Source organism: Castor canadensis, chromosome 3 (assembly GCF_047511655.1).
Source record: "Castor canadensis chromosome 3, mCasCan1.hap1v2, whole genome shotgun sequence".
NCBI lineage: Eukaryota > Metazoa > Chordata > Mammalia > Rodentia > Castoridae > Castor > Castor canadensis.
The window spans coordinates 189,068,931-189,095,154 of NC_133388.1; the positions used below are offsets into that span (position 1 = coordinate 189,068,931).

Genomic DNA, 26,224 nt, shown 5'->3' on the forward strand with positions numbered 1-26,224 from the left:
AGCAAATGTGATGGTCAATTTTATATGTCATCTTAGCTGAGAACAGAGTGCCAAGATATTTGATCAAACATTGTTCTGGGTATGTTTGTGAGTGTTACATAATATTGGCGTTGGAAATGGTAGACAGACCTAAGCCAATCAACTGAAGACTTAAATAGAACAAGAAGGTTGAGCAAGAGGACAATCCTTCTATTCAATTGATTGAGCTGGGACATTGATCTCATCCTGCTTTTGGACTTCAACTCACATCGTTGGCCTTCCTGGGTCTTCAGCTTGCTGACTCACTTTGTGGGCTGTGAAACTTCCCAGTCATCATAGTCTTGTGAGCCATTTCTTTAAAATAAATAAATAAATAAATAAATAAGTCCTATTATAGAACTTATTGGTTCCATAATCTAGAAAACTCCTACTAATAATAACACATATGGAGTTTTGACTTCTGTGACCTGTTCCCAGGAAGAATAGGAATGGGTGATGAGAGTGACTCCATGAGGTCAAACAGGGAGCTCTGATGGCTGCCAATGGTGACAGCAGCCTCTCTGAGGGAAGTGGACCAGCTCCCTCTTGAGATGACTCTACAGCTTACCACATACCAGGAAATACTCATGATAGCCCTCCTGCAAAGCTTCTAACTCCACTTTACTGTGAAGAAAATCAGTCAGGCACTTGTCCAAGGTTTCACAGATACACACTTAGCAAAAAATAACACTGAATGGCATGATTTAAAGTGATTAATGACTTCCCTTAGTCGGTCAAAGACTCAAATCAACCTTATCAACAGGTTTAGTCAGTGATTCAAAAGAAAATGAGATGGCAATATTTTACAATTTATATTTTACTTGAATTTCCAGCTTTTTCTGAAAAATAAGAAAGTCTGGAGGCCCTGCTCTCAGTTTCATATGGTAACAGTCAGATGGACAGAAATAAGTGATGCCCTACTGGGCATATTTTCTGACCTTTGGTTTGTTGGAGGCTCCAATAGCTCACTTCTCTGTTAGATGTCACTTGCTTGAAGAGCCAGGCAAGTGAATTGATTATTTTCTGTATCCTGAACACAATTCAAATTCCTTAAGGCAACCTTTGACTGTCTTTCTACCTTTCCCTCTTCATTTTGGCAGTACTGCAGAACTTGTAATTCCCCTATGATTTCTGTGCTTCTGAGTTTTTTCCTACTATTTGTTTTGCCTCAGGGAGGAAGAATAAATTAGCTCTTCCTGAAGAAGACTCAAATTATATTTTCAAGTGTTTCAAGGATTTGTCTAAACAAAGTCATAAGTTTAATAATACATCATCTTCTGGATAATTTTAATATATTCTTGCAAAAGAAAAAAATTGATCTACTATTACTACTAAAGGGGAGACTTTTCCTCTGTGCACCTATTGTTTCCTTCCAAGTGAAGAGAACTCCATTACAGAAACATACCTGACTTCTCCCAACCTTCACTCACTCTTCCCAGGAGAAGAATGTATTTGGAGTTTGGAAGAAAGAATGGGAAATGCACAGCCCAGTCCTTTTATCTTTCATTTTCTCCCATGTGTTAGTTTACCTAGAAAAACCATGTTTGTTTTAGTCTCTGTCTTTGTCCTATGGTGTAAAGAGCCTGTGCCAATAAAAAAAAGAGTTGCAGGTTCCCAACTCCAACTATGTCTAGATGGGTAAGCCAGTGTGATTGAAAATTTGAATAGCATGACCACAGTTATTCTTCACATTGTATTCACTTCTGCTCATATAGGTTCTGGAGGACAGTGGGAATGGATATCTGGACATGAACTTTCAGTTTTAACCATCTTTATTTCTCTGTGACTTTGAATTTTTGAATCGCTCATTATGTAAAGGGTAATCATCAGTCTTTGCACATCCAGCACTTGACTGACTCAGAGATGAGGCAGCATCCACCTCACCCTACTCCGTCTAGAATGTGAAGTGCCAGAGCTTCACTATTCCATCCTCCCCTGTACTAAGATGGCCCTCTCCACTCCAGAATCTGAACCAGAAGTTTTCCTTGACCACAAAGGTCATGCCAAATGTGCCAGGAAATTTCTAAATGCCTTATTCATTATCAATATCAAACTAAACATTGCTTCTGCAGAAGTGTCATCTTTTATAGTGAAAAAAAAAAAAGAGACCAAGTGTTTTAGGAATTTTTTCCTATACCTGATCATCCGAGAACTCCTGGCCTTGTGCAGTGAAAGCCTTTTGAAAACTGTCATGACACCACTTGGACTATCTGGCAAGGCTGAGTTACAGTTATGTGTATAAACTATAGTATCTGCTCTGAACCAAATAATAAGGCATAGGCTGTTTCTCATAAAGCCAGGGTACATTGCATTCCATTTCAACAGCTCTGGAATTTAATGGTTTAGAAAATTTAGTGTCCAAGTGAAGAATGTTTCCCTTAGGACACATAGCACTATTTTCTTTGAATAGAAGCTATACCACCATCTCCCTATTTGGGCTGCTCCATTAGAGGAACCAGGGAAAATGAGATTTAGAGCATTGTTTGGGGTGATTAACTCTGATGAAGTAGGAGAGACTGGATTGCTTAACCCACAGTGGGGACAAAGAAGGTTATCTTTAAAGCCCAGGAAACCTGCTTGGTACTTCTTTGTTCTATAGTCTTGACTAGTGGTAAAAATTAATGGAAGATAACAGCAACCTATCTCAACAAACACAAAGGACGCTTACTCCTCAGGAATGAAATCTGGGTTTCTCAACCAGGTGGAGGATCTCAATCAGCTGAGGAGTTGGCTGAGGTCAAAGGCAATGGGAAATGAGTAATGGAGAAATGATGTATTCATAAATTCCAACTGTGGCCTGCAAATATAGTAATTAGTACTCAGAATCTATTGGTACTTTTTCCTCATTGTCTTGTATAACCACAAATATATTGACTAATTTTCTTTTAACTCTCTGTCCCTCTAAGTGTTAGAAGACATAAGAATGTTAACTCACTAGTTATTTGCATAGAACACGGAGTATTGAAATGGGATTGTGACTAGTTTAGAATGTGAATAGGAAACCCTCAGACACCCTAGACCTTGAGATGGATTGACAACTGAAATGATTTTGTGTTGGTTTCTTCATGGGATAAGATGAAAATATTTTCAGTTTCATGAGGGATATTTAAATTATGTCAGGTTTTGGCTGATTGGTTGATTTTAGCAGTGAAAATGTGAGGCAAAATTGATACTCTGATGGTGAGCCACCAAGTGGCAGGCATTTGTCATGATTTTTGTCTGTCCAACATCTGAACAATCTTATGTGTGAAGGATTGTTACCATTTGGATGTTGAATGTCTCCTGAAGATCTATGTGTGAAAGGCTTAGTTCTCAGCATGAGCTATTGGGCAGCAGTGGAATCTTTAGGAGTTGGGTCATAGTAGGAGGTTCATAAATCTTTGTCCTTAAAGGAATTGTGGGGTCCCCAACTTCTTCCTTTTATCTCTTTGCTTTCTAGAAGTGAGGTTAGTAGTTTGCTTTGCCATGTGTTCCCCACCACTGTCATTGACAGCCCCAATCAGATGCCCAAGGCAATGGGTCTACCCAATCTTGGACTGGAACCATCAAAACTGTGAACTACATAGACATTTAATCTTTATAATCATCTCAGTATATTGTTACAGTGACAGAAACCTGACCAACAGAAGACTCCATCCTTAACAAGGCAAAATCCTTCTCCCACTAGGATCTTTAAAATGCCAGCTATTTGTTTTCCTGCTTATTTTGGCACCTAGATATTTGACCTCAAGCTTACCTACCAAGTATACCACATCAAATTCTGAATTTGAAAGTTGTAATGAAAAAGAAAAAAGGGGTCAGAGACCTCTCTGAATATCTGCTTGAGATGGTGTCAGCAGAAGTAGCACAGGGCCCTTTGAGCTGCCAGAGGCCATAGTTGCTGAGTTCAGAGTCAGTGAGTGGTGCTTGGGACAATACTGTTGGAGCATTATAGGCAGAGGCCCAGTAATGCATCAGGCTAATTTCAAATTACTGGGCTTGAGCCATTGAGCTGAAACCAAGGACTTTTCTGACCATTCTGTGAATTGCCAGATTTGGTTTCTGTTGATTAAAATTTAGTACCCAGACTGATAAACATAGCATTCATTCAATAAATACTGACCATATGCCAGGCACTGAACTAGCTTCTGTTAGGCACAATAGAGACTATAGTAAACAAATGCAGACATAGCTTCTACCAACAAGCAGCTTACAGTTCAGAAAGGGAGATAGTGATTTAATAATAATGGGAATATATTTGAAACTTTCTTTGGTCTTTTTCACATTTATAGTTTTTAGAACTTCACATTACTTTCCTTCTGATACTAGGCCAGAATATTTAGATATAAGGAAAGATGGAATTAGACATAACCAATATTTTCTTATACTTTTCAGCATTTTCCAGATTCTCCATAATTGGCATGCATGGCTTTTAAAACATCTTTTCCACTAGACATACTGTACTTTATTCTCCAGTTGAAATCCTCAAAGACTGTTAGTTAATTAAATCAAAAGCTGCTTTCCACCAGTCTGCATCATTACAACAGCAGTTGGAAACTGCAGTTGGTTTATGAGAGATTATCCAAAAATAATTAACATAATGTCTCAGTATGAAATAGAAATCATGCTTTATTTTCTTGCTAGCATGAGTATAAAACAAATAAAGTGGGACAGACATTATTAAGAACAATTTTATTGGACATTAGAATAAATAACCATAGGGGAGAACTATTCTTAAAAGATTTGCAATTAAATTAGACAATTTTAAAACCAACTTATTAAATATCTAAACTCTGGCACCTGCCTAGTTACATTAAACTCTACCGCCTTACCTCCATGGTGCAAGAATAGCTATCAACACAAATCAATGACATTTTTCTCTCCTCTTTCTCTACCTCTCTCATTCTTCATGCTGTGTTTGTTTATCTGAGTCATCAAATGATCCCTTATGTTAAGGCTTCTTGCCTTTTATGGTGCCTTTTAAACTACACAAACTTCACTATGACTTTGCACTAGTTCAGAACAAGTTTAATGAAAAATGGAGAATTTCATTTGCTAATTTTCATGATTTCTTGGGGTTTCCTCTAGCCCAATACTCCCTTCTTTGGGAGACTAGATTTCTTTTTATTTTGCTGCCAAACCTCTATTCTTAGAAACTTCTTTTCCCCTGACTTTGTTTCCTCTTTAGTTGTTTGTAAACTACTCAGTTTGAAGTGTTTTCTCTGTTGTTACTAATGCTCATTTAATCAACAAATTCATGAACCTATCTCTTTTCCTATTGGACACTTCTGTAAATTAGTAAGATTTCCATTTTCCCTTAAAAAAAAGTAAGTTCCAAATCCTCTGAGGTTGACAGCCAAAGGGAAAAATTGGAGAGTGGACTGATGTAGAATGAGTGCTAGGTCTCTCTCTGGATGAATGAGCTGGGCTCATCCACAGGTCTGCTGTCCTTGAGCAGACTGAAGGAGATCTACAGGGTTTGTCAGCTAGAACAGATCATTTTCAACATGTTCTTCCCCTATAAGATGAAATATCTGTGTAATAATAATAAAATATAAGACCAATTTATTTTTATTTTTAAAGTAATGAATTTAAAACTAATTTTAAGTTAAAACATCATTCAAAATCAGTAAAGTATTTCAAAAAATTTGCACTTGCAAAATATTATGCTTCCTAGTTCACAATATGCTGTTTTAAATTTTAAGCACAAACAAAACTCTCACTAGTCAATAAAATTGAGGTACTTCAAGATCTGTTTCTTAATCATGGTGTTATCATTATTTATTCATTTCAAATCTACCTTTTAATTGAAAGGGTATGTTGTGCCACAGGGTTTGAAGGCAGGGACTGAGTCAGAATCAAGCTTGAACAATTCAGAACCACTCTAAACCCACTCTCAGAGTGAATATGTGTCAAGTCTCAATTTTTGTTTTTCTTTTCTCTTTTTTGACTCTCTTTGAGACAGGTTCTTGCTATGTTGTCCAGTCTGTCCTCAAACTCCTGTGCTAAAGTTACCCTCTGCCACTGGGAGTTCTTTAATGTAATTTCCATATAGAACATATGTTTATTAAAGGATAAGCAATGAAATATGTTAATTACTTATACAATAAAACCACAGAAATTGATTAGAACTAGCCCAAGAATTTTATTATTAACATTGCTATAATAGTCTTCACATGTAAAAGTAAAAAGCAGAAGGATTTTATTGACTTTATTGTTAAAGTCTCTACAAAGAATACGTGCTTGTATAGCCTGCATCTGAGAAGGACCAGGCCTACTTCCTTGACTCCCTATCTAATAAAATATCTCTCATCTCAGAATGCTATTAATTTGCTTTCCAGCACCTGCAATTCATAATGATCTATTTGCTCAGAGACAGTTACTGTATTCCCTAACACAATGCAGTCATTGTGAACTAGGAACAGTTGTGTCCCAGCACCCACTAGAGTGCTTGACATACAATAAGCACTCAATTCAACTTTTGGATGAATAAATGAATAAGAATCTTGTCTAGTCACCAGTGCTGAGATCTTGTGATACCAGCTGTCAATTTATGCAAAAATGGAGCTGAGTGTGTGCTATGCCTTGGCAAGCTTACTCACCCTAAATAAAACCATGAGAGGCCAAAGTCTCTGAAGGAGATGTTGATGTGATAACTACAACTGTTAGGAAGGGCAGAAGTGAGTATTGGCTGTATTGGTGCATTCTTTCTCGTACTAATATAGATGAAAAACCAGATCCGAATTGCTTAGTGAACCTAGGATTTAGGACAAAACAATTAAATATGTGCTTCAAATGTTTAACAGATTAATGACTTATTTAGAAAGAGTCCCTAATGTGGGGGAAAGGAGGGAATAGGACTTGTAGGAGGAACATCTCATTTTGCTAAAGGATATACAAGAAAAACTCTTTGTGCTTGGGAGTTGGGGGCACACTAAGGGTACAAACCATGACTCTATTCCATTTGCTTTTCTCCTATGCTTACTTTGTGAATTGGAAGAGTCCTTTAGCCAAAATAACTCAACAGGCACTTCCATGATGGAGGTTGGGGTCCCCATACAGTCCTGGAAGAAGAAGGAAAGGCAGTGGCACCCAGAGCTAGCAGATGTGCTGCCCTGTGAGTCTTCTGGATGTTTCTCACTGATCTAAAACCTTACTATCAAAAGGGAAGATCTACCAACTTGTTTTCCACCAGTCAGTCATCAGTGACAAGAATACAACTCTACTTATAGCACCAGAATTTTCTGAGTTCTACACAAAAGGCCAGGAAACTACCAGTTCCATGGTGGGGGAATGGACAGAGGGAAGCAGTGTATTTACTAGGTTTAATGAAAGTGTCTCTAGGGTTGTGTCCTAGACAGCAACAACTAGTTCTATGAAGAGCAGAACTCCCAGCAGCATTTCTACTTTTCAGAGTTCTGATCTCATCATTCACAACGTTTGTCAACCACTTATCCACTGTGCTGATGAATCCTCAGATCCTTGTATGAAACATGAGCTTGTTCTTCAAAAATGGTGTGAATTAATTTAGGGAGTTGAATCGTGATGTTTTGTCAAGGAAAACAAGCTTAGTGAATATGTCTCAAAGGAACTGCACATAAGACTATGATCATATTTCTAAACAAAAAGAAATTTCCAGATGTATACAAAACTTGTCCAAAAAAATGCAGACAGAATAAAATCCTAGCTGAAACTTTGTGTCTGATATATACAGAGACAGTTAGGGGGACCTGTAACCAACTGATTTTTAATCCGTTTGATGAAGTAATAGATGCACTACTATTTACTTGGGAAGAATTATTCTGGAAAAAAAAATGTAAAAGGAGTTTTTTTTTTTCAAACTAGGGCCTTATGCTTGCCAGGCATGAGGCAACCACCCGAACCACTCTGCCAGCCCTTTTTTGTGTTGGGTAGTTTTGAAATAGGATCTCAGGAACTATTTGGCTGGGACTGGCTTCAAACCATGATCCTCCTGATCTCTGCTTCTGGAGTAGCTAGAATTGTAGGTGTGAGCCACTGACACCCGGCATTAAAAGGAGATTTTTAATGAAGCAGAACCCTGGAGCAGAATTTGCCATCCCCGTGTTGCACATGGAAGCTATACTATAACTCAGTTCCTATCTGAGTTAGCAATTGCCCAAGGACTTTGTAGACTTCCATGCTGGGGAAGATGCTCACAAACTAATAGGCTCTTCTAAACTGAAAAGAAATCAGCAAGTGAATGGCTGATTGGCGTGCGTGAGGTTCAAGATTGAGTTAGAGAAAACTCTCCATGCCTGAGGAGACTTTTCATAGGTCACAACTTCATATTAACCCGAGCCAGATGGAGGTAAGAGCTGACAGTGTGGAACTCAATAGTTTTTTATACTTGTGTATATTCAGCTAGGAAGGAATGGAAGAACTTTGCCTTTCATAAAAATAACATAATCAATGTATCTTAAACATAGGAAATTTTGTCAGTCTGTTTGTGCTGGTATCACAAAATACCATAGTCTGGGTAATTTATAAACAGAAATTGATTTTCTTCAGTTCTGGAAACTGGGGAGTCCCAGATGAAAGCATTGGTTCTGGTGAGAGTCTTCTTGATGCATCCTCAGTAATGGAAAGGGCAGAGGTAAAGGGCGAAATACTAAGTTCTCACATGGCACAGGAATGGAAGGACAAGAGGGCAAGCATCTTTAATAAGGGCATTAATTCATTCATGAAGACAGAGCCCTCATGTTCTAGTCACTTCTTAATGTCCTCACTCTTAATACCACCACAGTGGGGACCAAGTTTCACCATGAATTTCAGAGAGGACACATTCAAGCCATAGCAGAAACAAACAAATGGGATATACAGAGTGTTTGAATCTTTTCAGTCTAGATTCTCTTCCATAAGATTACCTTCAATAAGTCTACCAAAGCATGGCTTTGTCTAATACAATGATCCACAGGGTGTATACAGTCAGAACTGACTTACAATCCTGGGCCTGCCATCTCCATGCTTCAGTTTCCTCATGTAAAACAAGTGGATAAATGACACCAATCTTATAAAGTAATAATGAGGAATAAATGAACTATTGTATAGATTAACTTTACTTGATAATTATCAGCCAAGCTCAAAATAAACATCTTAACTCTGCCCCCCACTGAGGGTAGTTTTCTGGCATCTTCTACTGTCCCTCAGGGGTAAACTAATTTCATCTATGGCCCTCATTAATCCCCCCCACCTCACCCCCATATCTATCACCTTGGCCCTATAGCTTTGTATTCCCTCCTCTCTGAAGGTGAATGCTGACACATGACTTGAGCATGTTAGCACTTTTTCCTTTGGCATCCCGTCACTGAGATATGAACTCCAAACTACCCAATAGAGAATGAAAGAGCATATGAATCAGGTGAGAGTTGTATCAGTGAACATCATCCTAAACTAACCACTCTCAGGGAACCTACCAAGTAAATGTAGATGCATGAGTGTGTCTGTAGCCAAATTCTGTCTAGTCTGCCCCAGATCAGTAGAACCACCCAATTGATACATAAACTCACAAGAAATAATAAAATGGCTATTATTTTAAGCCTCTGAGTCTTAGAGTGGTTTGTCTTGTAGCATTGCTGGTCTGAAACTGATGTACTATCTGTTCAGTAGCTATAGCTGATTGAAACAAGATGGAAACTATTCAAACCATACCACTCAGGTTCTCTTAGGAATTTAGACTAGGATTCACAGAAAAGTGTCCAACCTCTGCTATTGTTTTAAATACAGTAGATAATAAAATTTGAGCACTATCATATGACCATCTTTGGTTGGGTAAACACAGAAAGAGAAATAAGCAAGTGAGAGCCATGAGAAAAGATACCTCAGCACTACCTAGGATGCTTCATGAACTTCCATTTTACAATCCCAATCCTTTTGAGCTTTCTGCATTCTTGCCCATAATTCTAGTGTCCTCATAATAAATTTCTTCTTGTTTTTATGTTTAGCTTTAAGGTAGATTAAATTAATAATTGCTAATCAAAGATATCTTTAGACATAGATATTTTAATTAGCAAATTGTAATGTTTTCATTGGTGCTAAGTCCATCAATTTGGTATTAGGTAAGTCCTAGAAAACTTAATCTTTAATATACATTACACATGTAATTTCATACCTCATATCTCCTCAGTTGTAAAATCCCATCAATCAGGCTATGATTGGTTTAATCATAGTCTTTTTGGGAGAAACCAGAAACTCAGTAACTTTACCTCATATTTTAAGAACTAATCAGAAGGAACACATGTTTATCTATGAAATTATAGAGCATTTTCCTAAAAATATCACAATCTAAGTTTAGGCCTTTTTCACATTTAGCATCCAACACTTCTGAGTTATATGTGTGTATAATCATGCAGACATATAATTTTTCATGAATTTATCTTGACCTCTATTGCAACTTGTGATCTAATCATCAAATTTTGAGGCTTATCAAGGTTTATTAGAATTTTAGCTACATTTTATATCAGCTTAAATTCTTAGCATCCTGGGTTGTTTGGTTTTTGCTTAATTGAATTACCTATCAGCACTGAAAGGAAAATCATTTCTCTCAAAATCAGAAGCATTTGCAAATAGAACTCTGAAGTATGTGTGATAATTTTCTGCATGGTTCAGTCATACTAACACTTCTAGCTTTGAAAATTATTATTATCCACTGTTTATAATCTGAACATACCTATGATTTCGAGATTAGCACTTCTACTGCCTTTAGTCTCATGACCTACACACACAATAACTTTTTGTTTTACTGTTGCCTTATAATGTGGTCTTTTTGAGCCAATTTACACAACAATTAGGAATATAAATTTACAGTATAGCTCAACTACCTGTGGTCTTACTAATGAAAATACCTGTTGGAACAACTGCTTGGACCTAGACATTGTTAAGGCAGATGGTGACAACCACTAGTATGCAGAAACTTTTGCCTTTCCTTCCATAACTAGCAGTTTCAGCTGATATCAAATGCCAGGTGCATTAGTATTGCAGAAACAGTTAAGTGAGAAAAGAAAACTACATTTTAAAAATGAGAAAATATGGTGCCTTGATTTTTTTGTTGTTGTTTGAGATGGTGGTCTTGTATGTTTCCCAGGCACAAGCAGTCTTCCTGTTTCTTCCTTGTGAGTAGCATGGACTACAGTTGTATGTCACCATGCAGGCAAGTTCTTGTGACTTTAAAACAAATATTGTTATTTGTAAATCTAGGTCACAAAGAGAATTATAGCCCACTCAAAATGCTATCCATAATACTTTCCCCTAGACAGTACACTTGGTTTCAGCCATTTGCTTGTAAATTTTTTTTCATATTTCTAAGCAAGTCTACTTCTATTACCTTCCATTTCGTTGGATATAAATAGGATGTGGTTGTAATTGGGTTTCTGCTTTAAAGGCATAAAGTGTTCTGGTTTTATTTCTAACTATACCATTATTCAAGATTCACAATAAATATGATTGACAGTGACAGTAACTAACCATAACTCTATTGCCTTATTTGAGGCAAATTTAATAGTCAGCCCCACACTTTACTAGTTATATCAAAACACCAAAGTAGAATAATTCACGGACAAATATTTCTCAGAGGAACAAGCATTGTATGTCTCCCTGGATGTAATATATTAAAATTTATTTTTCTGAGGAAGATGAACATAACTACAAGTAGAATTTATTTGACAACAATAGTCAATGGTCATAACCTCTTATTTCTATCTTTTCCCCAAGTTAGAGACAAGCTAACAATTATGTAGTGATTGTAATTCAGCTTCCAGCTATAAAAGAAGAATCAACATAAGACCTGGCTTTGAAGAAGTTGGAAATGATGGGAAAACATGCTTTTCCCCTGGAAGGCTTGACAATTCTCTCTGCAAGACAAATTTGAAGAGTGACGATAATTGCCTCTTCATCTGCATCTCCTGTTGGGGACATAATTTGTTCTTCAGTCAATTCTGCAGACTGTGGTTAAGAGCTTAGGCATGGGGGCAGACAGAACTGAATTCAAGCTACAAAGCTATTCCTTACTTGTGAGACTTTCAGACTTATCTAATCCCTAAGCTTCCATTTTCTCACATTAAAACACCGAGAATACACATCTACTTAGGGTTTTTGTGAAGATTGTCAGAAAATATATGTTAAGTAATAGCACAGGATGTGGGCATACACTGAGACCTTGGTTAATTATGTCTCCTGGGAGTGTTTTTATACATACATGATTAGTTAGCTAGAATTAATGATACTAGTTAATAGTGACCAAGGGGTTCATAAATATCCCCTCCCAAACTCAGTGGCTTAAAATAACCACTATTTATTTAGCTCATGCTTCTGTGTGTTGACAGTGTGAGCTGGTCTCAGGTGGGGAATTCTTGTGCTCATCATGGCTGGCTCAGTAGGGACTGGCTGGTTTATGGTGCTCTCCTCTGGGATGGATGGACTGACTGGAGCCTCTCTCCTGCAACAGGGAGACCAAGCTTCTTCATGCTTCCTAAGTCCTTGTCACATATTTGTCTTCTGTCCCATGGGATGAAGCAAGTGGCAAGAACAATCCAGATTCAGGGGTGGTGAAAGATTTGCCTCTTAGGCATTAATTTAATTTCTCCAAGTTCATAAAAAAAAAAAATCAATGGTAAGAGTGTGCATACATTCAGGGGAAGAAAATTGAGGCTATTTTCCCAACTGACCTCAGGAGCTTCTTCCAGTCCCTTCATTTACCTATATATGCTTCTGTCTTTAAGCCCTTTGTGTTCATTTCCCCCTCCTTCTCTGCTTCCCCCCACCTTTCAGTTTCCCACCCTTCCTTAAATATTTACTTAGCACCTACTATGTTCCTTGCCAGGGGATACAGCAATGGATAAGATTTTACTCCACTTGTCATAAAAGTCTTATAAAGGCTCTGACTGCCTGGAATGCCACTATCTTAAACAGAGCATTTTTTTTCCCCTTTTACAGCTCCACCCCACCCTGTGTTAAATGCTAAAGCTAGCTAGCATTTTAGTAAATAGCAATGAGAGTAAATGCTTTCCTCTAATTGTTTAAAATGATAGTGTTTCTAAGGAAGGGTTTCCAGCTGTTTTGTCTGATTTAATCAAGAACTCTTAACCTTATTATCTCAGGATTTTGCTCCTTATCCATTTGCAATTCTCTTTATAAAGCACAAATGACTGAGCTGTTTGGCTCAGGGCTGATCAGGAGTATATGCCTTGCATAGTGTCCTAGTTGGCACAGGAAAGGTTGGATGATGATCAGCAGCTATCCTTGTCATTTGTTCTCATGAGTGTTTCCAGCTACTTTGACTTGCACATGAGTAACCAAATTACCTTGGAATCAGAGGGCTGTGGTCTCAAAATCAGGAGCATATCCAGCAACAGAAATGGCCTCATGTGGTATAGGAGGCCCTGAGTTAGAACATTACCAGGCTTCAAGTCTTCTGAAAGGCAGTGGAGTACAACCTTGCCTGAGAGAGAGAGAGAGAGAGAGAGAGAGAGAGAGAGAGAGAGAGAGAGAGAGAGAGAGAGAATGAGAGAGAGAAACACATGGGAACTTTTTCAACTAGACCTAGACCCAGGTCCAGGCCATGCTCTAATCAACTGCTATCTGAAACTCCTGGGAGTGGGATCTGGGCATCAGTATGTTTGAAAGTTCCCCCAGTGTTTCCAAAGTTCTGTCAAGGTTGAGAACCACTGTCTTGCAGAGACTCCCAGAACATTGCAACACAAGGAAGTGTGAAGAATCATCTTAAAATTGAGGAAACTTTAGTCCTGAGAGATCAAAGATTGTCAAATGGCCAGGTAAGGAAGAAGGCAGAATTCCAATACAGGTTTTCTCAGTCCAAATGCTGTGCTTTTTCTGCTTTATCAGAATTAAAAGGATGTGAATCACCATTAAGCAATGAGAGGGATTACATGGAATGAAATTTTTTTAAAAAGGAAGCAATTATTGATGTAAATATTTACTAGGAAAAAAACTGGGATGACAATGTCAAATTACATTATTGTGACCTTTTGAGAACAAGTATTTAGGAGAAGTATATAGCCTTATAGTTATTCCTTATAAACTGTAAATTTGCTTGCAATTACCTTGGAAGCACTAAGATATGTGCTAATTAAAAGTGAATCATCTCAGTGCAGGATTTAGAACTTGGAACAAATACTGATCCAAACTGGGAGCAGGGCTATTTTGAACAATTGGGGCTGAAAACTAATGCTTTAATAGAATGTTGACAATGACCTTTCTAATATTATTTTGATCTTGTAATTATTTTTGGAGTAGAATAAAACACCAAAGGACAAAGAACATCTATTTTTAATGGCCTATATTCTGAAAATGTACCAGTAAACGTTAAAAAAAAAAGGAAGCATTTTCCTATTTAAGTGCTAATGAATGTTTTTCTTGACTTGAAGTTACTATTAATTTTTGAAGAGTATAAATACAAAAAGCAGGCATTATTAATGATTAATGAGCCGATTTTTACATAACAAGTGTCCTGGGCCTGACCAGCATGGAGGTTTAAATGAAGGCACATTAGTACTCCAATTATGTTGTTTCTTCACCACACTTGCACTTGTAGGGCCTCAGCAACCCACCCTAGAGCCTGTCCCAGTTATTTCTGGGAGTCCCTACTACCTGCCCTCTACTATGAGAGGCCCTGGAGCCTTTCAGTAATACATGGAAGTATGTAAATTAGCTTGGGACCTTGAAAGAAGAAACTTAAAGCCAATTTAGTGGTCCTAGAATGTCTTTTTGGAATTATTGATATTTGCAATCACACTCATCATTCATTGTGCTTTATCATCTATCTGTGCAAGACTTTTTTTGTCAATATTTTCTTCATTTCTCTAACTCACTCCCTGCCCCCTTGTATTATTGTAAATATTCATGCTGTTTTGTATGTGTGTATTTCATTTATACAAGCAATATTGTGCTATAAATATCAATGCTCCTTAATTATGCCACTCAACTCTATTTTTAAGATCAAGTCATGTTGCTGATATGTATTCATAGCATGGATAGATCCATCATATTTTACAAACGATGAACATCTGGGTTGCCTCCAAGTGCCGTCCACCATAGACAATGCTGCAATGAGCTTCCTTACCCATAAGAAGGGAAAAATTTCAGAGTACATATCTCGAAGAATGTCACTGGGTTTAAGGCATTCTTAATTACACTAAATACTAGCAAGGGATTTGAAAGTATGAACAAAGCTTTCTTAGACTAAGGGGTGTAGGAAAGGCCACTCAGCTTTGAAAACAGCATGAGCAAAAGAATGGAAGAATGCCACAGCATCTCTTGGATTCTACGTCGTCAGTGAAAAGAGGAGCCTGGGGTGTGGTGAGGGAAAACTGGAGAAGTCTTAAGACCAGGTCCTGAAAGGACTCCTATGTTCCTGTGCTAAGCAAGATATTTGCAAGCTGAGCCACTAACAACTGTTAAGCCAGTGAGATGTATCATTAAATTTACATGTTGGAAAGGTCACTCTGTCTGTCCCACACTCTGACAAAAGCATGACCTCAAACACTAACATGGCTCATACACCAACATAGTGCATCCTTTCCTAAAGAGGGATCTAGCAGCTCATCTCAATGCTTGTCATTCCCACAAGTTCTGGGCCGTGTGGGCACTGATGGGAATGCCCAGATTCCAGTTCCTAACATTACAGATTGGGCTTCAAGAGAAGAGTATTAGCACAGCTGGGATAGTTGGGGGAGTGGTGTCTGTATCACAAGAGAAAGGAAGTAGTCCTGGAGAGGCTAAGCCTCTGCTCCTAGATCAAGTACCAAAAGAGGTGGTGTTCTTAGCAGTGAGTGTTGGTGGGGGATGCATAAGCAGAAATAGGATGCAGAGGATTTCATAGGGAAAAGAGATCTGTGTGGTATCAGTCAGTGCTACCCAAATTCTATGTACTAACTAGGAAAATAGTATGTATGTTCCAAACGTCCTGGTGTTTTTATTCCCGACTTTGAGTTGTTCTTCCTCACAATATTTGTTGTTGATTTTATTTTGGTGACAATACAAAACCAAAAAGACTGAAGAGATTAAAAAAAAAAAACAAAAAAAAAAACCTGACAAAACATTATGGGCCAGACTATCTTAGGGCTTTTGGTATCTGCATCATTTTTGAGTCATGCAAGCAGAGACATCTGCCTTTGGGAATCTTACTTGCCCTTGGCTTCTGCAGTACTATGCCTCCTGGATCTCCTCTCTAACTGTGCCTCTGTTGGCTCTAGATCCCCCCCGCCCCCAGGGTTCTGACACACAGTTTCAGCTTCTGTCCCTGGGCCAAAGAGACCCAAATTTTCCACCCTGAGAGCTCTAGCTCAGGCAAGAGTCCATCTTTCACCCTGTATGCCCAGCTGCCTTCAGATCTGTTCACTTGTTTGTCTCCCTTGGATGCCACCTAAAGCTCAATATGTCAAAGAAATGCTCACATCCTTTCTTCACACCCCTCCTTAAAGCGGCGTTCTTCCCCAACTTGTCTACTGCTTTCCTGGCACCACAGCTTTCCTTATTCCAATCTTGGAGTTACATAACCAGCAGATGCCTCTCTGTTGCTTCCAAGATAGCTGCCAAGAAATGTCAGGGATCCTTTTTCTGCATTAAGATCTAGCTCTTTCTTTTCATGCAGCTACCACCAAGCGTAAGCCTCTAACATTCTCCTCTACATCAATATTGAAGCTTCCTAATTGGCTGCTTTAACTCCACGATTTCTCTACCATACAGTCTACCCTTCAAAGCCTGGTTCCTCATAATTTAATGCTATCGCTCTGATAAAGGATACAGAGTGGCTTGCTAAAGACCAAGTTTGAATATGAGGTTCTTTATTAACTACTATTTTGACTTTGTTTTCATACTCTTGAACAAATATAGTCATCTCTCAGGATTTGCAGGGGATTGGTTCCAGGATCTCCCTGAAATACAAAAATCTATGGATGTTCAAGTCCCATATATAAGATGATATTATATTTGCAGATAATCTATGCTGATCCTCCTTTCTACATTAAATCATCTCTAGATTACTTATCATACCTAGTTCCATGTAAGTACTGTATAAATTGTTATATTGCATTGTTCAGGAAATAATGACAAAAATCTGTGCATGCTCAGAACAGATGAAAGTTTTTAAAAAGTATTTTCAATTTAAGGTTAGTCAAGCAAAGGACGTGGAACCCATGGATATAGAAGGCAGATTGTATGTATGTCATTTACAGAGTTATTGAATTGATATGTTCCAGCTCTTCAGGAAGAATGTATGTATCATAATATACATATGTATTCTTATTTATAAATATGAACAGAATATGGTTTTTGCCATTTTCTTAAAAGCATACAGTCCGGTGGTAGAATATGAGCACTAAAGAGTTTCATTAGATTCAAAATAGGCAAGTCAGAATACTCTGAAGGTCTTGGGGAAAAAAGTGGGAGCACAGAAGATTTATAGGTGATAAAAAATGTGCAGCCAGGCGCTGGTGGCTCACACCTGTAATCCTAGCTATTCAGGAAGCAGAGATCAGGAAGACTGCGGTTGGAAGCCAGCTCAGGCAAATAGTTTGTGAGATCCTATCTTGAAAACACCCATCACAAAAAAAATGGGCTGGTGGAGTGACTCAAGGTGAAGGCCCTGAGTTCAAGCCCCAGTACTGCAAAAAAACAAACAAAAAAAAGTGCAGTATTGTACTGAAGCCTAAGTAAAGGTGTGGGCCTAGTTACTTGGTAGTGTGGCCTTTCCTGTTAGCAAGGGACAGTCTTGTATCTATTGTACATTCCTCTCGCCAGCTCTAAATTCCTCTCCATCTTCTCTCCTGTATCTGTAAGGTCTCTCGAGGTCTTTGCTAATTCAAATTCTGTTTTCTTCCAAGGTCACCCAAAGACTAATTTTTCTCAATTCCTTCCTGGCTCTTATTTTCACCTTTATCCTCTCTCCTTTCAGTACTGCAGAATCTTATTTCTGAACCCGAAAGTTGGCACTGCTCTCTAGGACAAAGGTTCTCGAATTTAAATTTGTATGTAAGTCATGCCTACATGTTTGTTCAGCAGCTTTAGTTCAGGATTTAAGAATCTGCTTAACAGGCCCCCTGGTCATTTTCTCCCCAAAGGATCCTGGACCACCTTGAGAAACACTGTACTAGATTCCTGAGGCTTGCTTCTATTTCCACATATGGGTTGTGCATAGCCCACAGTGCCTAGCAAAATGCATGGCCCCAAGGTCTGCTCAGCTGGGTGAGTATCAGAATCATTAACTATTATGACATACAGAGTCAAGTGTGCAGAATCGCCTTCTCAAGAGGAGATAACTCATGCGGCCTAAGATCACTTTAAGAGTCATCAGAACAGCAAGAAGAAATAACATTTTTTTTGTTCTCTGAAAAAATGCGCAGCCATTGCACCAAATGACCTTAGATATTCTCAAAGAAACTATGCTTTCAGAGACTGCAGACTGCAAGTTAAATAGCTTGCGAGAGGAAAAAGACACCGGTTATTACACTCAAGGCCATCATCCTTACACTCACACTCCTAAACTAATGCACCCCAAGAAAGTTTGAGTAAAAATGAAAGCCACGCAAATCGCCAGGGTTTGAACCTCCAAGGAGCTCTAGGCTGCTCTGGCAAACCCCTTAGGCGTGGGCTCTGGAGCAGGGTTGGCGATCCGGAGGGGGCGGGGCCGGTGATCCGAGGGGCGGGGCCGAGACGTTGGCGACGCGCTGACGTCACGGGCGTGGGTACGCCCCGCGCATCGTCCGGCACAGAGCGCGGCGGGCCCCGGCAGCTATCGCTGATTTCGTTACGCTTGCGGCGGGGTCCTTGTCTGCTGGCTCCGCTCTTCGCCCTTCGTCCGGTCCGAGCCTCCACAGCCCGGTTCGAGCCGTCATGATACCGACGGCGCGCCCGGCGCGGCCCCGCTGATCCTAGGTGTGGCGGCGGCGAGCGCGGCTCGGGGTCATCATGCCTACCCGTGAGTGTCCGGCGGGGCCGGGCGGGCTGGGGGCGTTGGGAGGTGACGGCTAACGGGGTGGGCAGCCCCGGGCAGTTGGGGGGTGTGGTGGGGGAGGCCGGGCGGTACTGAAGAAAGCCAGGAAGTGCCTGGGACCTGCAGTTAGTTTCGTTTTGGCTTAGCCAAGCGAGTGAGCCCGTCTCACACTGGGGAAACTGAGGCCCGAGCGGTGAAGGGAACTGCGAGGACGCAGGGCCGGTCGTGTGGTAACGTATAACAGTTCAGGCTCCTACCCCAGTCCACCCGCCACGCAGTTTAGCCCGACGTTATGGAAATGCTGTGAGTACCTGGGTCCCCTTCGTCACGGCCTTCTCGGGCTAAGCGTGGACGAGAGGGACGCGCCGACCCAGATCCCTTTCCCGCGGGCCCCAGCCGCCTTGACATTGAACTTGTTGGGCCTGGGTGCCTGAGTATGATTCTTGGACCACCTGCTTCAGATCCCCCTGGGCAGCTGTTAAAATGCAGGGTTAGGATGGATACCTGCCCGGTTCTCTGCAGGTCACAGTGAACCAGGGCGTGGGACCCGGAATCTGCCCATCCGGTAAGCCGGCCAGGTGTGACCGAGATACCCTAGAATTTGAAAAGTACCGGGTATTTGGAGAGACGCGATACTACAGAACTACTAGTGACCCATTTTAACGTGACCCGTATAATCGCAATGTGACCTCAGACCTGGTGGCCCACATGAAATAAGTGCAGACTAGGGTAGATTCTTATCTTGTGCTGAGAGGAAGCACGCACACTTGGCTGTTGATTTGAATTTTCAAATAGGGCTCTTTTGAATAAGTGTTTCAGGTTGTGAAATCTTTAAACACTTGTGAGTATGATATTTCTTAGATTTTATAAATACTTCCAATTGAACTTATTTCTGTAAACTTAAGGAACACTGAGTTCTCAGGTCAGCCTCAAATGCATGTTTTGTCTAGTGGTAGGTAGGGTGAAGATTAATTAATTCTTGGTACTAGAAAGGCCTATCTCATAACAGTGGTAAATCTTTAATCTTAATGGTAAATGTAAAGATTACTTTTCACTCCGCAAACGAGGAATGGATTTATTTTCTTATATGATATTGTTTGTCTTTTTACTCACGTTTTTGGACCTTGTATCCAGGAAATACATCGTTTATTTCTGTTTTGCTCATCTAGGGTGTAGGAATATCATTTACCATCATCTTCATTATCATTATCGTCAGTTTATTTCTAAATTCATATTCACATTCAGTGAATATTTAAGATTAGCATTTTGCTAGTCTTTTTTTCTGAGAAGGAAAAGAAGAGGGGTTAATTCGAGGCTTCAATTGGAATTTATTGGTAAAATACCAGTCAACATTCTATGAAATTGACAAGTTTTTAGTTATGGTCTAGCATTATCTAGTCCTAAAGAGACTATAGAAAACTTGTGCTTTTAACATGTTTAATTTAGTTTGCAAAGCAAGTTTTAGGATGAGTTGTGGTATTGTTTACCAAGTCAAGAAGTCCTGTTTCATTCTCTGGTTAAAAGACAAGTGAAATGTTTGTTTTATCTATCATTGTTAATATTTGTCATGGCACATTTTCTATGACTGAATAAAAGTGTGCTAATGATAGGGGATACTGATATGAAATAAGAAGTATTTGACTTTTCTTTGCTGGTGAGAGATACCAAAATTGCTGGGATAATATAGTGGGTAATGGTGCTCCTTAGAAATTCTGTGTGTAAAATAAACTTCCAATATGTTGAGTATATAAGCAGAAATAGCAAAATTGTCATTTCTTCAGGAATACTTTTAGAAAGAAAATTTGACTCAAATAAGCTACATTTTTTAAAAATGCTAAATTGTGGAGAGTTTTATTTACAGTCTCAGCCAGTTAATCTTTAAGTGTTTTAGGTAAATAAATGTAACATTGAAGTGTTGGGATGATCACTTTGGTTTCTTGGATACTAAAATTTTGAAAGCAACTCTTACTCTAAATCATAGAATAAAACTTTATTGCTTTTTTGTTGTTTGCTTGTAACATTGGTAGTCAGACACTAAAACTGGTATTGATTAGTAGTATACAGCTGAGCTGTACCATTATAGCCATACTAACTTGGCAAATGCTTATTTCATGAATGTTAACATTCTCAGAGGAAGCTGCTGAGACATAGGAACAATTCTTTGGTCATGTCATTCTATTTTCAGTCTGTAGTTTGAAATAGTTACTAGACACTGACTTCAAGACTGTGTTCCTGAATGATTTTTCAAACTTCCAAAGTGTAATTTTACAAATTTTTTAAAGGCCTTTATTTCATTCCCTATTCAAAGGACTGTTAGGAAGCCTTTGACTTCAAAGATTTTCAAACTGAATCAGTATTTGAGTTGGAAGGAAATGAAGATTCTTAATCCAGTTTTATTTTATATTTTTTGCAAATCAGGAGACTGAGACAGTGAGTTTTTATGACTTCCCTGAGGTCATAAATGGGGTCAAACCCACACTTGGACAAAGATCTGACCCTGTAATTATTGATCACAGTGAGTGTAGATAATACTTTTTTCTAGCATAAAGTTGATAATAAGTAAGTTTGTTTTTTTTTTTCCCTCTTGAGTTACATTAAGAAAAACACAAACTTGGTCAACATAACATCAAAATTTCTGTGAACTTACAAAAAAGTTTAACATTTGCCTTAATTTCACCTTATAAAAGAAATCTGTGGAAGAAGGCCTTGGATTCCTCTGGTTTCCTTAGTTGATGCTTGGGCATATAGGTATAAATTTAAACTTGGCTCCTGAATTCACAGATCATGTGCTTGAAAACAGGCCTAGTAAAATGTGTTCTTATATTTGAAAAGTTGGCAAGTTGTTTTATATTGTCTAGGGGGATCCAAAGTCTCAACCATGTTTTGTTATTTAACTGTGCTTTGAGTAATTTTGTGTGGCTAATGCTTTCCTTTTGCATTTAGCTGTTGGTGTTGCTGTCTGGGTAGATTTGTTAGATTGTGGTAATGTGGTAATGTGCTCCGAACCGTACTGGGTTCTGAACTCAGGGCCCCATGCTTGCTAAGCAGGCGCTCTACCACTTGAGGTACTTTGCCAGCCCAGGCTAATATATTTTTCAGTCCATTCTTATGGAAGAAGTACAGAATGAATTTTGAAGTAAAGAAGTGTTTTCCTTTTAGAAACACATTACATGCTATGTTACTTTCTTGTTCCTGTGACAACTCACTTGAGAAAAACAACATAAGGGAGAAAGGATTTGTTTTGACTCAGGGTTCCAGAGGTTTCAGTTTATGGTCTGCTGACTCCATTGTTTTTAGGCCTGTGGCAAGGCAGAAACATCATGGCAGAAGGACATGGTAAAGCTCCTTATCTCATGCTACTAGGAAGCAGAGTGAGAGAAAGGAAGGGTCCAGGGAGAACATAAACCCTCCACAGGCACGCCCCCAGTTTATCTAACTCCTCCAACTAGGCTGCACCTCCTAGTAGTATATTCAACAGTAGATTCATTAATGGTTTAATTAGGGCCCTCTTGATCTAGTCACCTGTAAAGCCCATTACCTGGCAAGAAAATCTTAACACTTGAGCCTTTAGGGGAGATGCTTCATATCAAAACCATTACACATGTATACCTCACCTACATCTTCATATTACTTTTGAGCCTTCCGTGTTTATTCATATTCTCATTCTTTCTCTCTTCCCTGGTCTTCCACTTTTCTTCTCTCTCCCCTTTCTGTTCTCCCTCTGTTTTCCCTTCCTTCTCCATCTGGAACATTTGTATCTTGCCAGAATTGTAGTTCAAGAATTTTTTCCCCCCCCACAGTGACTTTTGGCCTGACACTACTTTTTGATTGGTATCTTTCAGTCTGTCCCACTCATGGAGACATGGAGCTAAATAAAAGATATGTAGATAGTGAGATAAGACTAGAGGAGATGGGAGCTAGAATTTGAGTGGTTTTACATGTCATGCAAAGTAGCAATTAATTTGACTGAAAGTGTGTTCAAGCTGCCACAGTCACAGTTACGGTGGCTATGCTGTTGGCTTACTAGCAGTTCGGATTTATTGAGACTATATCTTATTGAAAGATATAGTTTCCTACTACTATTAGGAATTAAATATTGAATACTGATTGTATGCTAGCAGGATACTTTGTGTTTTACATGAATTTATCTTAATGTAACTCTCCTACTTGGAGGGACACCCTATTTAGAAATGAAGAGATTGAGGTTCAGGAAATTTAAGTGACATGCTTAATAATAGAAAGTGAAAGAGCTGGGATCAGAACTAGATCTGTCTGACTTCAGAGTCCTAGTCATACTACACTGCTGTGAGCCAAGGCAGGAGCTGAATCAGATTGTATCAGTTTTTTTTAAACACTGTCACTTTTGCTTAGCATTGCACCAGGTTATATAATGGGCATGTGAGGAATGAAAGATTGAATCGTAATTGGAGTTAGAAAAGTTGTTCTTTGGATACCGTAATGGAACCTGAAATGATTTATCTCTTGCATAAAAACATTTTATAAAAGCTTTATGGTTTATGGTTAGGTTCTTACCAGACATGCCTGTAACATTTTCTAGGTCTGAGACAAGAATACAAATGGAGGCCTGCATATCACAGTCTATTAATATCTTGGACCAGATAATTTTTTGTTAGGGGTGAGGAAGGGTTGTTGTCATTTTCACTAAATTAGGATGTTTAGTAGTACACGTTGCCTCTGCACACTAGAAGCCAGTAGTAACCAACTACCCACAACTGGGTCCAAAGTTAAGAGAACCAAAAAATGACACTGCCAAATGTCCCCTGGGGGATAAATTGTACCTGGTTGAGAACTCCTGGTCTAAATATATAAATGTTACAGGTCAAGCCGTGCCCACGTCCTGGCCTCTTTTCCCATCCAGGGTTCTCAGCCTGATCCTCAGAGATGTCTTAACCCAGAGGCGCAAGCAGCCTACAGAGCTGATCTGGTCAGCAGTTATCTGTTTGAGTCTTGTCTGACCCTGGGCAGAGATTGACCCTGTCTGTTTCTTTAGAAAGCAGGATAGACAGGTTCTTCTCATCCTATACTTCACTTTTCCATCTCAGGATTTCTGAAATGTTTTCTGCCTTTTCCCAAACTATACCATCTAAGTTGGGTAGCTAGGAAGAGAAAGCCAGTTTTCTGGGGAACTCCATCAGCCTGGACTCCCATTTTAGATAATTTGGATAATTGTTTTAAATAAAAACAGCTGCAGCCATGTCCCTCTGGTTTTCTAGGGAAAAGATTTCCAGTATCATTATTTTGTCTCCCCCCCCACCCCCAACGTCCTAAAAAGGAAAGAAAATCCATAGTTTGACCCTTTCTTATGGGTCAAATGAAGGTACTAGCTCTTGCAATAAAATCAAGTATCCATTACATGGTTCAACTCTGGCTTGGAAATGAGCCAGTTGTCATATGCAGTGTTGCTGTAGTGGGGATGTGGTGGGTGGAGTGTACAAATCTGACTCTCTTCAGACCATCCTATTTTCCTTTTGCCCATTTACTTACTGCTCTCTATCTGTACATGTTAGCGTGATTCTGATTTTTATTAAAATTAAAATCATTTGTCAGGTGTTTACACCATATCTCTGAATCATATAGTGTTTCTGTCTGAACACAAGTCCTATTGCAGTCTCCGTTTTTATATGGTAGAAACACTCCTGGAGCCCTCTGTTGGAAGTGTGCACTCCTTTATCCTGTGTGCTGGTAGGAAGGTTTTTATTGGTATCATTGTTGGAAAGGAGTCCCAGACATTTTTAGAGATAGAGAGAAAGGCACAGAAAAATCTCAATATAGCCCCCAACCCTTCAGGGAGTAAAGGATATATCAGAAGCTAGAACATGAGCTGCCTGTCTGAGTTAAGGGTCTTAAATATTTTTGTTAAATGAGCCCTGTTGAGAATCTGATGAAAGGCATGATCATTCTTTCCCCAGAAAAATGCAAGATACCACCCAGAGTTTTCCATACACTGAAGTGATTTAAAGGCACATTAAGGATCACCTGGCATTATAGTTGAATAGAAGTGAATCCCACAGGCTTATGTATTGCACTTGGTGCCCAGCTGGTGGTGCTATTTTGGGAGGTTCTGGAAAGTTTAGAAGGAGAGGCCTAGCTGGAGGAAGTAGATCACTGGGTATCTACCTTTGAACGTTTTGCCTGGTCCCTTGTCCCATTCTTGCTCTGTGCTTTGTGTTTGCCATGAGGTGAAGAAGTTCCTGTATCACATTCTCCTGCCACCATGATATTCTCAAGTGCCTGAGGCTAAGCAACCACGAGCAAGAGCTAAAATAAATCTTTCCTCACTTTAAGCTGTTCTCTCAGGCATTTTGGTCACGGCTATGCAAAAGTAACTAACACTTAGAAAAACCAAGCAGATCGCCAGACTGGGAGTTAAGAATATCATTATTTGCCAAATGTATTCTGCCATTCTAAGTACTTCTTTTGTTATCTATTTTTCTTCTATTTTAAAGACATATTTAGCATGTTTTTCTTAACACTCTGTTAGCCTATTGAAATCTTTTGTTATGTAGATGAATATTCAGTATGCTTTTCTAAAATTGATTCCCATGAAGGTAGTTAATTTAAGAATTGTAGGGTCACCAGAGAAAGGAATTTAGAGGGAAAGCTGTAATAAAATTTTGGTGGTAAAGAGGAAATTTAATCCGATCACTAAGAGAAAAGTGAAAGGAAAGTGGGCTAAGTGTGCCATTCATGGTGTGGTGCTTAACTCCAGTTGTCTGAATATTGGGGAGAAGGGGATGCTCACTACTCCTCCATGGGTGATAGGAGAATACACAAGAAGTATGATAAAAGTCAGTGCTAATGAATTGAAGGCTTCATAGTTAATGTCAAATAGAAAAAAATTGTGTCATTTCTACAAATCTGAAAGAGAATACTTCCAATCATATGTAGTTAGAATATATACCTGTACTTGAGGCCTTGGGTTCAAACCCCAGTACCACCAAAAAAAGAGAGAACAGTGATTTATAAAGTATTTGGAGAAATGGTGCAGTCTCATTAATAAATGCCAATTAAAAGCTGAACTCATTTTTGGTTTGTCATATTACTAAAGGAACTTTAACAGTAACCTGCAAAGGCAATGAGGTACAATACAAAAGACAGAAGTGCAAGTTGGTTTGTGTCTTTGTCCATATATAATTAATTGCTCCCAATGATATTTATACCCACTGATCCAGTAATTTAACTTTTGGGACTCTATTAAGAAATGATTTAAAACAGAGGACACCAAAATTTCTGCATCAAGGT

At 39.0% G+C, this 26,224-nt stretch overlaps 1 protein-coding gene and 1 pseudogene across 3 annotated transcripts in view; both read left to right on the forward strand.

Annotated features, from left to right (window-relative positions):
• Positions 1–18,699, forward strand: part of LOC109702767 (translation initiation factor eIF2 assembly protein-like) — a 162,550-nt pseudogene extending 143,851 nt beyond the window's left edge.
• Positions 18,700–18,705: 6 nt separating this feature from the next.
• Positions 18,706–26,224, forward strand: part of Efr3a (EFR3 homolog A) — a 93,820-nt gene continuing 86,301 nt past the window's right edge. For 2 of the 3 annotated variants that reach the window (XM_074069237.1, XM_074069235.1), the window contains exon 1: positions 18,706–18,946. Coding sequence is in view for 2 of the 3 variants with exons in the window: in XM_074069235.1 (XP_073925336.1) it covers positions 18,937–18,946 (10 nt within the window). In the remaining variant the exon portion in view is untranslated. The remainder of the gene's footprint in view (positions 18,947–26,224) is intronic. The other variant, XM_074069236.1, reaches the window with a different exon arrangement.